Source organism: Balaenoptera ricei, chromosome X (assembly GCF_028023285.1).
Source record: "Balaenoptera ricei isolate mBalRic1 chromosome X, mBalRic1.hap2, whole genome shotgun sequence".
NCBI classification, from domain to species: Eukaryota; Metazoa; Chordata; class Mammalia; order Artiodactyla; family Balaenopteridae; genus Balaenoptera; species Balaenoptera ricei.
In genome coordinates, this window is record NC_082660.1 from 87,782,125 (window position 1) to 87,794,440 (window position 12,316).

General features: G+C 36.4%; 1 protein-coding gene across 4 annotated transcripts in view; it reads left to right on the forward strand.

The window, feature by feature from the left end:
* Positions 1-12,316, forward strand: part of DIAPH2 (diaphanous related formin 2) — an 857,286-nt gene that overhangs the window by 269,749 nt on the left and 575,221 nt on the right. For all 4 annotated transcript variants that reach the window (XM_059909954.1, XM_059909955.1, XM_059909956.1 and 1 more), the window contains 3 exons: positions 3,146-3,210; positions 6,473-6,577; positions 10,814-11,128. In XM_059909954.1, the coding sequence (XP_059765937.1) occupies positions 3,146-3,210; positions 6,473-6,577; positions 10,814-11,128 (485 nt within the window). The remainder of the gene's footprint in view (positions 1-3,145; positions 3,211-6,472; positions 6,578-10,813; positions 11,129-12,316) is intronic.

Consider the following 12,316-nt stretch of genomic DNA (forward strand, 5'->3'; position numbering starts at 1 on the left):
AATATTGTGAAAATGACTATACTACCCAAAGCAATCTACAGATTGAATGCAATCCCTATCAAATTACCAATGGCGTTTTTTACAGAACTAGAAGAAAAAAATCTTAAAATTTGTATGGAGACACAGAAGACCCCGAATAGCCAAAGCAGTGTTGAGGGAAAAAAATGGAGCTGGAGGAATCAGACTCCCTAACTTCAGACTATACTACAAAGCTACAGTAATCAAGAGATTATGGTACTGGCACAAAAAGAGAAATATAGATCAATGGAACAGGATATAAAGCCCAGAGAAAAACCCACACACCTATGGTTAACTAATCTATGACAAAGGAGGCAAGGATATACAATGGAGAAAACACAGTGTCTTCAATAAGTGGTGCTGGGAAAACTGGACAGCTACATGTAAAAGAATGAAATTAGAACACTTTGTTACACCATACGCAGAAATAAACTCAAAATTGATTAGAGACCTAAGTGTAAGAGTGGACACTATAAAACTCTTAGAGGAAAACATAGGAAGAACACTCTTTGACGTATATCACAGCAAGATCTTTTTTGATCCACCTCCTAGAGTAATGGAAATAAAAACAAAAATAAACAAATGGGACCTAATGAAACTTAAAAGCTTTTGCAAAGCAAACTATAAACAAGATGAAAAGTCAACCCTCAGAATGAGAGAAAATATTTGCAAACAAATCAATGGACAATGGAGTATTGTCCAAGATATATATACAGCACATGCAGCTCAATATTAAAAAAACAAACAACCCAATCAAAAAATGGGCAGAAGACTTAAATACACATTTCTCCAAAGAAGACATGCAAATGACCAAGAAGCACATGAAAAGCTGGTCAACATCACTAATTATTAGAGAAATGCAAATCAAAACTACAATGAGGTATCACCTCACACCAGTTAGAATGGGCATCATCAGAAAATCTACAAACAACAAATGCTGGAGAGTGTGTGCAGAAAAGCGAACCCCCTTGCACTGTTGGTGGGAATGTAAATTGATACAGCCACTATGGAGAACAGTATGGAGGTTCCTTAAAAAACTAAAAATAGAATTACCATATGACCCGGCAATCCCACTACTGGGCATATACCCAGAGAAAACCATAATTCAAAAAGACACATGCACCCCAATTTTCACTGAAGCACTATTTACGATAGCCAGGTCATGGAAGCAACGTAAATGCCCATTGACAGACGAATGCATAAAGAAATGTGGTATGTGTATATATACAATGAAATATTACTCGGCCATAAAAAGGAATGAAATTGGGTCATTTGTAGAGACGTGGATGGATCTAGAGACTGTCATACAAAGTGAAGTAAGTCAGAAAGAGAAAAACAAATATATATTAACGCATATATGTGGAACCTAGAAAAATGGTACAGATGAACCGGTTTGTAGGGCAGAAATTGAGACACAGATGTAGAGAACAAACGTATGGACACCAGGTGGGGAAAGTGCCGGGGTGGTGGTGGTGGTGTGATGAATTGGGAGATTGGGATTGACATGTATACACTAATATGTATAAAATGGATAATTGATCAGCACCTGCTGTATAAGAAAATAAATAAAATTTTTAAAAAAGATAATAAGCATCTCTGCCACCCCCTAAAATTTCTGCATTCTCATTTGTAGTCTTCTTCCCATGCCTCCCCCTTCTCCCCATCGTGAGACAATCACCGATCTGCTTTCTCTTGGTATAGACTAGTTTTATTTTCGAAAATTTTATGTAAATGGAAACATACAGCATGTACTTTCTTTGCTGGCTTTTTTCATTCAGCATAATTATTTTGTGGTTCATTTGTGTTGTGGTATTGGCATGTATCATTCGTTTTCATAACTGAGTACTTTTACGGTATATTGATATAGCACAATCTGTTTATACATTTACTTGTTGATGGACATTTGGATTATTTCTTGGTTTTAGCTGTTATAAATAAAGCTGCTATGAGCATTCATATACAATTCTGGTTATTGACATATGCTTTCATTTCTTTTAGGTAAATAAATAGGTATAGGATGGCTAGGTATAGGTATACAGAATAGACTGTATATACAGTATTGAGAATCTTTCCCAAAAGAGGTTCTTCACTTATTTATATTTTGGAGTGTTTGATTAGACCTGGGAAGTTTGATGTTTGTTTTCGTATTTACGTAATACTATATTCTGCCCCTGTTTAGAAGTTGTTCAAGTGAAATCTTTCTTTAGGAAGCCTGAATTAATGAATGTTATTGTATCTTCCCCTGTAGCTTTATTTTAAGGGCCATTTTGATCCTTAATAATCTTTTTTTTTTAATATGATATTTTAAGATGAGCTTGTTGATTTTTTTAAAAAATTATTTTATTTTTAAAAATTTTTGGCTGCATCGGGTCTTAGTTGTGGCATGCGGGATCTTCGTTGAGGCATGCGGGATCTTTCGTTGTGGCACAGGCTCTTCGTTGTGGCACGGGCTCTTCGTTGCATCGCGTGGGCTTCTCTCGAGTTGTGGCATGCAGGTTTTCTTTTCTCTCGTTGTGGTGTACAGACTCCAGGGCACGTTGGCTCTTTAGTTGTGGCGCGTGGGTTCCAGAGCACGTGGGCTCTGTCGTTTGCGGCATGCGGGCTCTAGCTGAGGTGCAGGAGCTCAGTAGTTGTGGTGTGCGGGCTTAGTTGCCCTGCAGCATGTGGGATCTTAGTTCCCTGACGAGGGATCGGACCCGAGTCCCCTGCTTTGTAAGGCGGATTCTTTACCACTGGACCACCAGGGAAGTCCCTGATCTTTAATAATCTTAAGCATAGCATAGATTCTTTGGCACTTCTCCACCCATAATAAACTACAAAAAATTTTTAAAGAGTTCTATAATTGTTAAAGTTGGTAAATAATGGAATACCTTTAAAATGATGATGATTGAGTCAAATATATTCTTGGATGCTTGGTTTTGTGCCTCAACAATACTATCATTGAATTCAGTTAGTATAGAAAAGAAACCTGGTAGTTTATGTTTTACGTGCAGTATAGGTCAATTTCCCTCTAACAGCAATTGACATAAAAATGATAGTTTACATAGTAGAATTATAGGCTGGCAGCCATCATTTGCCTAGTGATCCAATGCAATAATTTCGAATCATTTTTCCTCAATCTTAATAGATTCTTGTGTGAACAAGGCAAAAGTTGAAGAAAGTGAACAAAAAGCAGCAGAATTTTCAAAGAAGGTAAGACTTATCAAATACTGGCCGTAATTATGAAATGTAAAATCTAATCACAATACATATTCTACCTTGTTTCCTTATACGAGGGCTTATAAATGTTATTTCAGTTATATAGTTCTTTATGTTTCTGGATTCAGGCACCACCACAGAATATTGATTTCTTTCCCGATAAGATAAGGTTGCTACTGTTCCCTGCTCATCACCTTTAATCCATTACGGAAGAAGAACACTAATCATATTCTACTAAAGTGATAAATGAAATAAAATTAGGTTGCTGGAAGCATATAGTTTAAAATGGTCAACCAAAACACATTCCCCCATTGCTTTCCTGCAGCTCTCACTTAACAGTAGGTAGCTCCTTGGAGAACTGTGGAGATGTTTAGCTAGTCTTATCTGTTATGTTCTTTAAATCAGTGCTATTGATAGAAACAGAATGATGCAATATTTTCTTTCTCTTTGTCTCTCTCTGCTTAGACTTACCTTCTTTGAATTTTGTAATTACCATTTTTAAAGTGATGCTGCTACTCCATGTATGTAGTCTTGGTGGAATTTGAGGTTCCCCTTTCTTTGTGTAATGCCTTATGTAAGTGCCAACTTTATGAATATCTGAATTTTATTTAGATCTCAGATGGTCTTTTCCTTGTTTCATGAAAGCATAGCTACAATTTTATGAGCTTCTACCGAAAGTGGCACTGTTTGGTTTTAGACCCTATAAAGCATTAGTATAGTATTTCTCTCCTGTTGGTGGAAGGAGAAGGATTGAAGCTCAAGTCTAAAAGCTCTACAGTTTTGAGTCTTTTGACAGCAAGATAAAGTGCTTACATATTGCTGTCTCTTCAAAGTTATGACTTACCTTGGAGATCAGATAATCACTTTTGCTATCACTCTAGAAATTACAGAGTATTACTGAAGTTACTTCAGGGCATCTGAAGAAATGTTTTTGCTCTTTCTGTTACTAGAATAGATTTTAAGAGCTTGTGCATAAAATGTTTGTGTGAAGCCGTCATTTTTATTGGTGAAGGAAACTGTACACTTTTCGATTAGTAGACCTTTATATTTCTAATGTTCTTGTTTTAAGTAGCACATTTGAAATTCCCTTTGAAAATCTTAGGATCTCTTTTTCTCTGGCACTGTGATTAGATACCACAAGACTGGAGCAAATTGTGATGATCTATCTGGTAAAAATTTCTGTAAGCATCTATTATTGGAAAAGGAGTCCTGAAATAATAAAAAAGAAATTTCAGTGTTTGATGCTTTATTCTCCTCGCCAACATTTAGAATGAAAACATGTATGGTCTCCCAGTGGTTATCTGTGTGCCTTCTCTTATTCTGGGTGATTTTAAGAGGCAGAATAAAGTAGTAAAAAAAAAAAAGAAAAAGGAAAATGAAGGGGGGCAGCTAGAATGAGAAGCGGTAGTTATAAGATGTGATCTCAGTGTTTCTGCTAATTAGCTGTGACTTTAAGCCACTTACTCTCCTTGGATCTTAATTTTTTCATCCTTAAAAGGAGAGAATAACATTAGTGGACTTGTAAGAAGTCTTCCAGCTCACATATCTCAGGCTTCTCTGATTCCTACTTTATGGGTTTACAGATTAAGATCGTTTTAAATTACAAGCAGAAGCCTTGTGTGCCTCTCTGCAAGTGTACTAATAAACCATTTGTAGAGCAAAATTGTAGTGTGCTTGTGTGGACAGCATGCTTGAGAAGCACACAGGAGAAGATAACTCTGGCAAGGAGGCTGGGAGTATAGAATCAGATCAATTTTTTAAAAAATATTTATTTATTTATTCGGTTGCTCTGGGTCTTAGTTGCGGTAGGTGGGCTCCTTAGTTGTGGCAGGGGGGCTTCTTTGTTGTGGCAGGCAGGCTCCTTAATTGTGGCTCATGGCCTCCTTATTTGTGGCATGCGAAATCTTAGTTGAGACATGCATGTGGGATCTAGTTACCTGACCAGGGATTGAACCCAGGCCCCCTGCATTGGGAGACCGGGTCTTAACCACTGCGCCACCAGGGAAGACCCAGAATCAGATCAATCTTAACATGGATACTAGTGAAGTCAAAAAAGCTCCATCTTCTCAGTGACCTAGGAAACAAGGTCATTTGCTGATACTGAAGGATAAGGGTAAGTTTGAAATGTAAAGAGATTAGAAACGATTTGGACCAACCTCTGTGGGACATTTTCCCAGGACTCAAGTAGAGATGAATAAAAGAATTAAGTATTGCAGGTTTGACTCAAACACTATTATCCACTTTGCTCACCCACTCTTTCTTCAGACTGGATCTGAATGGCATTTTATAATTTCCAAAAGTCAAGTCTACTATAAGGAGGAATATTTATTAACAGTAAACACACTTTTTCCTTGTTCCACAAACTCTAAAGGCAGTTTTTGGCAGTAAGATATATCACTTTTAAAAACATAAATAACATTGTTGGAATAATGTATAGTCTTCTAAAATAACTTGAAGTGACAGTGACAATAAAGGGCAAATGTTCTATAGCTGGACATGAGCGGTATTCACCTGACTGAGGTAAGTGCTGGGCAGGATGCAGTAAATGGATAGTCACCATTCTGATGGTCTCTTTGGCTTAGCACACTGTAATTTAACCTCTCATTTTCCCTCTTAAGACGTTTTATACAAGTGTTTTGGTTAACCATCTGAATGAGATGCCATTAGAGCATATATCATTCTACTGTCAGATTTTGACAGATTCACTTTTTGAATGCTAGACAATTAAGATTATAATAAAAATAGTCTGATTTGTATTAATGTACATCCATTTGAGCATTCTAAAAGTACAGTCTCTTTTCAAGATTAAATATAGTTTTAAAGAGTTGAACTGCTTGATTCCTAATTTTTAGGTTTCATTTTCTAATTAAATAAACTTAAAAGTATGGGATGAAACATTAAAAAAAAACCATGATTAATTCTAAAACATAACTTTCAATAACAAAACAACAAAAATGTCCATTATATATGAAGAGATCCTTCTTAGTCCACCCTTTTAAAATTCTGTTTAGTATTTTTTTTTCAGAAGTGAAAATGGGTTTTTTTTCCTTGGGCTGGGGACATAGTTCTTCTTTACTACCACCCCATCCCCACGGAGGTGCTCAATTGCCATAAAATAATCAAGAGCTCTGATTTTCTGAGTGGCCCAGGAAATTTAAGAAGCAAAAGACACTCCACTTATTTAATACATATTGCTGTTTAAGGCTTTCTCAAAACTGTATTATTAAGTGTACATTTATGGTGGTGATCATTGCAGTTCGATGAAGAATTCACAGCTCGACAGGAAGCTCAAGCTGAGCTTCAAAAAAGAGAAGAAAAAATCAAAGAGCTTGAAACAGAAATCCAACAACTTCGAACCCAGGTAATGAAACAAGATACAGACTTTGTGTCATGTCACATTGAGTTCAAAGGTAGAAAACTATCTTGTTAGATGGAGGGAAAAATGTGACCAGAAGCAGACTTTCTGGTAGTTTGCCAGTTTACTTGAAATAACTACAGATTTGATTTTCCAGGACAATAAATCATTTTAATGTTTGGATAAAAATACGGCATTCGTTGCATAAACTGCCCTGAATATTTTTAATGGAATGTATTACACAAGCAAAACTCTTTCTTGAGGTGAAATTTTCATGATGATTTGAAAAATTGGATGCATAGTATTTTCTTTCAAAGGGAATGTGGAAATGCTCCTTAAAGCTTTTTGAGATCTCTTTAAATCTCGACTACCATAATTTCAAAATCTATAAACTTTATATTTCCACCTACATTCCCTATGATGAAAACCCCCCATATACACTTAAAATCTTAATCATGGTGTCTAAATTTTAGAGCTGATTACATACTCTCAACACAACATATTTTTTAAATGAATATAAAGAAACATAAGATTAGTTCTTAGCCTCATAGATGCCCAGTAGGGTGTTTGTTGATTGGCTAGGTCTGTTTCTGTCAATCTACTGAAAAGTGACTTCAGAAGTCAACAGTGAACTCCACATTACCCAATGCAGTGGCCTTTTCCTACCCTTAGCCTCTTTCACTTATCTGTAATATTTGATAATTTCTTTTCACTCAATCTCTCTTTTTTGTGTCATCTGACTTCGTTTTCTACATGTCTCAGAACTCAGTTTCTCTTTGTTTTCATCCTCCAAATGATGACATTCCCCAGTGTTCTGTCCTCTGCTCTTTTTTCTTTGTATGTCCTTGCAGTAATATCCCATCCAATATCATAAATTCAAATATCACCTTTTAGTAGGTGTCAAGTCCCCTGGGTTTGTCATCTATTTCCAGCTCTTGATTAGATCTCCGCATGGGCAGGTCCTGCTGCATGTTGAAATCAAACCCATTATTTGTGGTCACTTCTCTGTCCTCAAACCAGCTTGGTCTCCATTCTTATTTGTTTAAATTTTACCACCAATTTTTTTTTTATTGTGAAGCTGGAGTTGTCCTGGCCTTTTCCCCGCCCTGCCTCCTGATAGATTATTAAGTTGGTCACTGTTTTATGTCAGTTCTTCCTCTTTTTTTCCCTTTGTATCAAAACCCTGAACCCCCCAGGGCCACTCTCTCATTCCATCCTGCCTGGAATATTACAGTAGTTTCCGAACTTTCCGCCGTGCCTATAGTCTCTTCCTCTTCAGATTCATGCTTTATGTCAGTTGCAAATTAATCTTCTTAAAACACTGCCCTGATTATTGTCACTCCAGGCTTTAATATGTTCAGTGGTTGCCTGTTGCATTCAGGATTAAAGAAAAAATCTCCTTACCGGGAATTTGAAGGCCTTCTATACCGGGCTCCCTTATCTCCCCTTTGCAGCCTCGTCTCTGCTCCCCTAACTCCAGCCTCTGTTGCAGCTAAGTCACCTTTCCTCCTCCCTTCACATGTAGAATTTACTGTCTCCACACTTTTCCTTCAGCCAGCATTTCCCTCCTCCCTTCACATGTAGAATTTACTGTCTCCACACTTTTCCTTCAGCCAGCATTTCCCAGACATTAGTTACAGAGATGCTAATAGGTTTTTCATGAGGAAAGCATTCCATAGTCCAATAAATTTGGTACGCTTGAAATTCTCCTCTTGGAGATTCATCATTCTCATTAGCATACTAAAGGGTCTGAGATGGCCTACATTAAAGAAACCTGTCAAACTCTTTTTCCTACAGCTTTCTCAAACTCATTTAGCCGCAGAACCCTTTATCTCAGACCACCTATTAACATCTCCTGCAGAAGAGTTTGTTCATGGAACTTAGTTGAGAAATGCTGACTTAGGTTATTCTCTCTCAGAAACGCCCTCCCTTGCTCCTCTGTGCCAATGAAACATCTCCTTTAAGTATCAGCTCAGTATAACATCCTTTGGAAAGCATCCCCCAAAACTCTGGGAATTTCTTTGAACTTTTATATCACTTTTGTAGACCACTCCTATCATATTTGGTTGTGTGCCTGCTTTATCCTTCCCCTGCAGCATAAACACTTTGAGGATAATGTCTTTACTTCCTGTGCTTACTCTTATTAAAGTCCCTACTGCACCTAGCACAGGGCCTTACCATTTAATTGCGTAGTTGCTTATTTATTATCAACGGATCTGGAAAAGTGCAGAGTCACACATTACTTTCTAGTGCACCCCAAATTGTGTCAAATAGTAAATGGTCCATTTGCCGTATTCAATTCTCAATACTCTATTGTGGTCTCATTTAATTGTTCCATTCCTAATTGTTCATAGGAGGGAAGAAAAGGGCTGATATGATTTGATTTTAAGGCTGGTGGCATTTGAGATTTTTATTCAATTTGTAAAATATCTATTTAACTTGAGTAAAAAGTCCTATTTTAAAGTAATAGCATTTTTGTGGTTACACAAGTTTTATATCATAAACATGGTCTCATAGAGGCAAAATTTTATGTTTACAAGCAAGTATTACTTTCATTTTGCTGTCAATTAATACAAAAAATGGGATACACATTTTACCTTTCAAATTATTAAACAAGTCCATTTATATACAAAACTTGTAGGGTAAATTACTAATTTACTGAACTTTTCAGAAAAATTATTTTAATTTTCCTCAGAATTTCTTTGCTATCTCAATAAAGATTGGAAAAATCAGACTATTTTCTATAGTTTTGCTGCATTAAAAATAAAATAGAAAGAATTTGCATATTTTAATCCTATCCTTCTTCCTAATCTCAGGAGGGGATTGCATTCCAGGAGAGGATTGTCATTTAAGTGTATAAACACTTTAGTTGTATATATGTATATACACACATAAACATTCATATGTGTGAATAAAATATTTGTGGACAATGTGCATTGAATATTAGGAGAAACATTTCTGTGATGCTGTTTACCTGTGATTGTTAATTTTTAACATTCTTGTAAATGGGTCAATCCTTTAAATTGATTGTTTCAAAAATAGGCCTCCACTTATTTATTATGTAAAGATAATTCTAAGTTTGTTTAGTTCAATTAAGTAGTCCTTGGAGGAAATTCGTATTAGTAAAGATTAGAAGAGTTTCTCCCCAAATAAAAATAACACTATACCAAGACATGTTAATAGTTTTAAACTTCTCATTCAGTTAGTCTAATGTCGTATCTCAATTACAGAAGATACGTGTTCATTTGTAGGACTTTCTTAGGAATGTTTATAATTAACAAACTCACTTTCATATTCATTTTCATTTTGGAAAGTAAACCATTGTCATCAGTAATGGTTTAAAGAAACAGGTCCAGATTAATAATCAAAAAGTGGGCAATATGGAATGCAGTGATCTCCGTCAGCTGTCATCCATCATTATTAGAGAATGAGCTTGAAGTTCCTTTCTGGTGGGAGAAATAAGTTATAATCTGCTCGTACTGCAAGCTGTAATTAATTCCACTCAAGGCAACTGACACCCATTCGTTAGGAGCTAGTCTGTTGTAGTGGAAAGAGGACTGCCTTAGATATGAGAAGAACCACAGGTAAATCTTAATCATATTTCAGACTGTGCAACCTTTGGTTAGTCATTGAACCTCTTTGCAGTTACAGTTTCCTCATCTATAAGCAGTGAGATAAAAATACCCAACCTACATTATAGGGTTATAATAAGGATGAAAAGAAATAATAGATGTAAAAACATTGATAAACCTGTATTATTATGCAATGGATGTTACTTAGCATTAATTCTTGGTATTAGAAGATAGCTAAGCTACTGGTGCTATGAGACAGACTCTTCGTGTAAAGCTAATCGGCCCCAAGGGAATTAAATCAGTTATTTTGTATTAATCATCTTGTATTCATACCAACTAGTCTTAACAGGCCCAAGCCATATACAGTACTTCTTCTTTGCATATATTTATAATGAAAGGTAAGTTTTCATTATTTTGGAGGAGTGTTTCACAAAATCTTTGAGCATGCCAACTTTCCTAGCCTTAGTATATGAGCAGAGTTAGTCATTATCCAGGGTTTAGAATGCTTATCAAAAATCTATGCAAGTCTTTTTCATGTATTCTTAAGCCCTTAGATGTTGCTAAATTAAATAAATCTTAACCCAACCACAAATGTCTACTGATAAGTTTTCTTTGCTACTATACTTTACTGTAAGCATTTAAATAAGCATTGGGTTATTTTATATTTCAGGGACTTGGACTCTCAGGTTCAACAGGAATTCCAGGCCCTCCTCTACCACCTCCATTGCCAGGTGCTGGGCCACCCCCGCCCCCACCTCCACCAGCACCACCTCTACCCAGAGGAGGTCCCCCTCCTCCTCCACCTCCTTTACCTGGGGTACATGGAATAGCATCACCACTGCCTTTGTTTGGGGGACCTCCTCCACCACCTCCCCTTGGAGGAGTTCCTCCTCCTCCTCCGGGAACACTTGATCTGCCATATGGAATGAAGCATAAAAAAATATATAAACCTGAGGTGTCCATGAAGAGGATCAATTGGTCAAAGGTAATACTATGACTGTAGCTTTATGGCTTTGTCTAGTCATAGTTGCTCATTAATGTGTGAATGACAGTATTGCTACTTATAAGTATGATACAATAATTGAGAACATGACCACTGATTGTTTTGCTTTCACTTGTGAGTTCACCATCTTATGTTCATCTTTCATAGCTGGAGAATTGGAAACTCCACAGACAGCTTGAAATTAACATAGAAGACAAAAGGAAAATCAAAGTGAAAGTGGTTTTAGAGAATAGTATATGAAAAATAATTTTGATTCTTTTACCAATGTTAATTTTAATTGCTATAACATTCTTAAATATAATCTTTGTATTAATGGGCCTTTTTTAAAAAAAAATTTATTTATTTATTTTTATTTATGGCTGTGTTGGGTCTTCGTTTCTGTGCGAGGGCTTTCTCTAGTTGTGGCAAGCAGGGGACACTCCTCATCGCGGTGCGCGGGCCTCTCACTATCACGGCCTCTTGTTGCGGAGCACAGGCTCCAGATGCGCAGGCTCAGTAATTGTGGCTCACGGGCCCAGTTGCTCCGCGGCATGTGGGATCTTCCCAGATCAGGGCTCGAACCCGTGTACCCTGCATTGGCAGGCAGATTCTCAACCACTGCACCACCAGGGAAGCCCTAATGGGCCTTTTTATCTTAGTTATTTTTTCTTAGAAAATTATTAGTTTTTTTTTAGTTTTAAACTTTCAGATAGTGTGGAATCGCTGACAGTATTCAGTAGAGACATAAACTAATTGTTTTTTTATATGATGTGTGAAAGATTTTTCTCTTGAATGTTATTTTGCTTTATTATTATCAAATAACATGTCTTATAAAAAGCTTATTATCAAGATTGACACAGTCCACATTCACTGGGAACTAATCTAATGAAAATACAATTACCCAGGCCACCATTTGGGTAAATGTCTATTCCAAGAACATAGTTACAGTGATATCTGACAATATCTACATATTAAATTGGTTTGACCAGAATAATGGTTAAATCAGTTTTAAAATTAAGCATATACTTATGCTTTGCTCATAAGAGTAAATGAGGTATAAATGTTTTTGGAATGTAGTTATTTTTTGTTAGGCACAATCAACCAAACTATAGGACCCAGAAGCTGCTGGCCTAGTTATCTGTGTGTGTAAATGTAATGATATGTTAATTTAGCAATTAAGCATATAGTGTA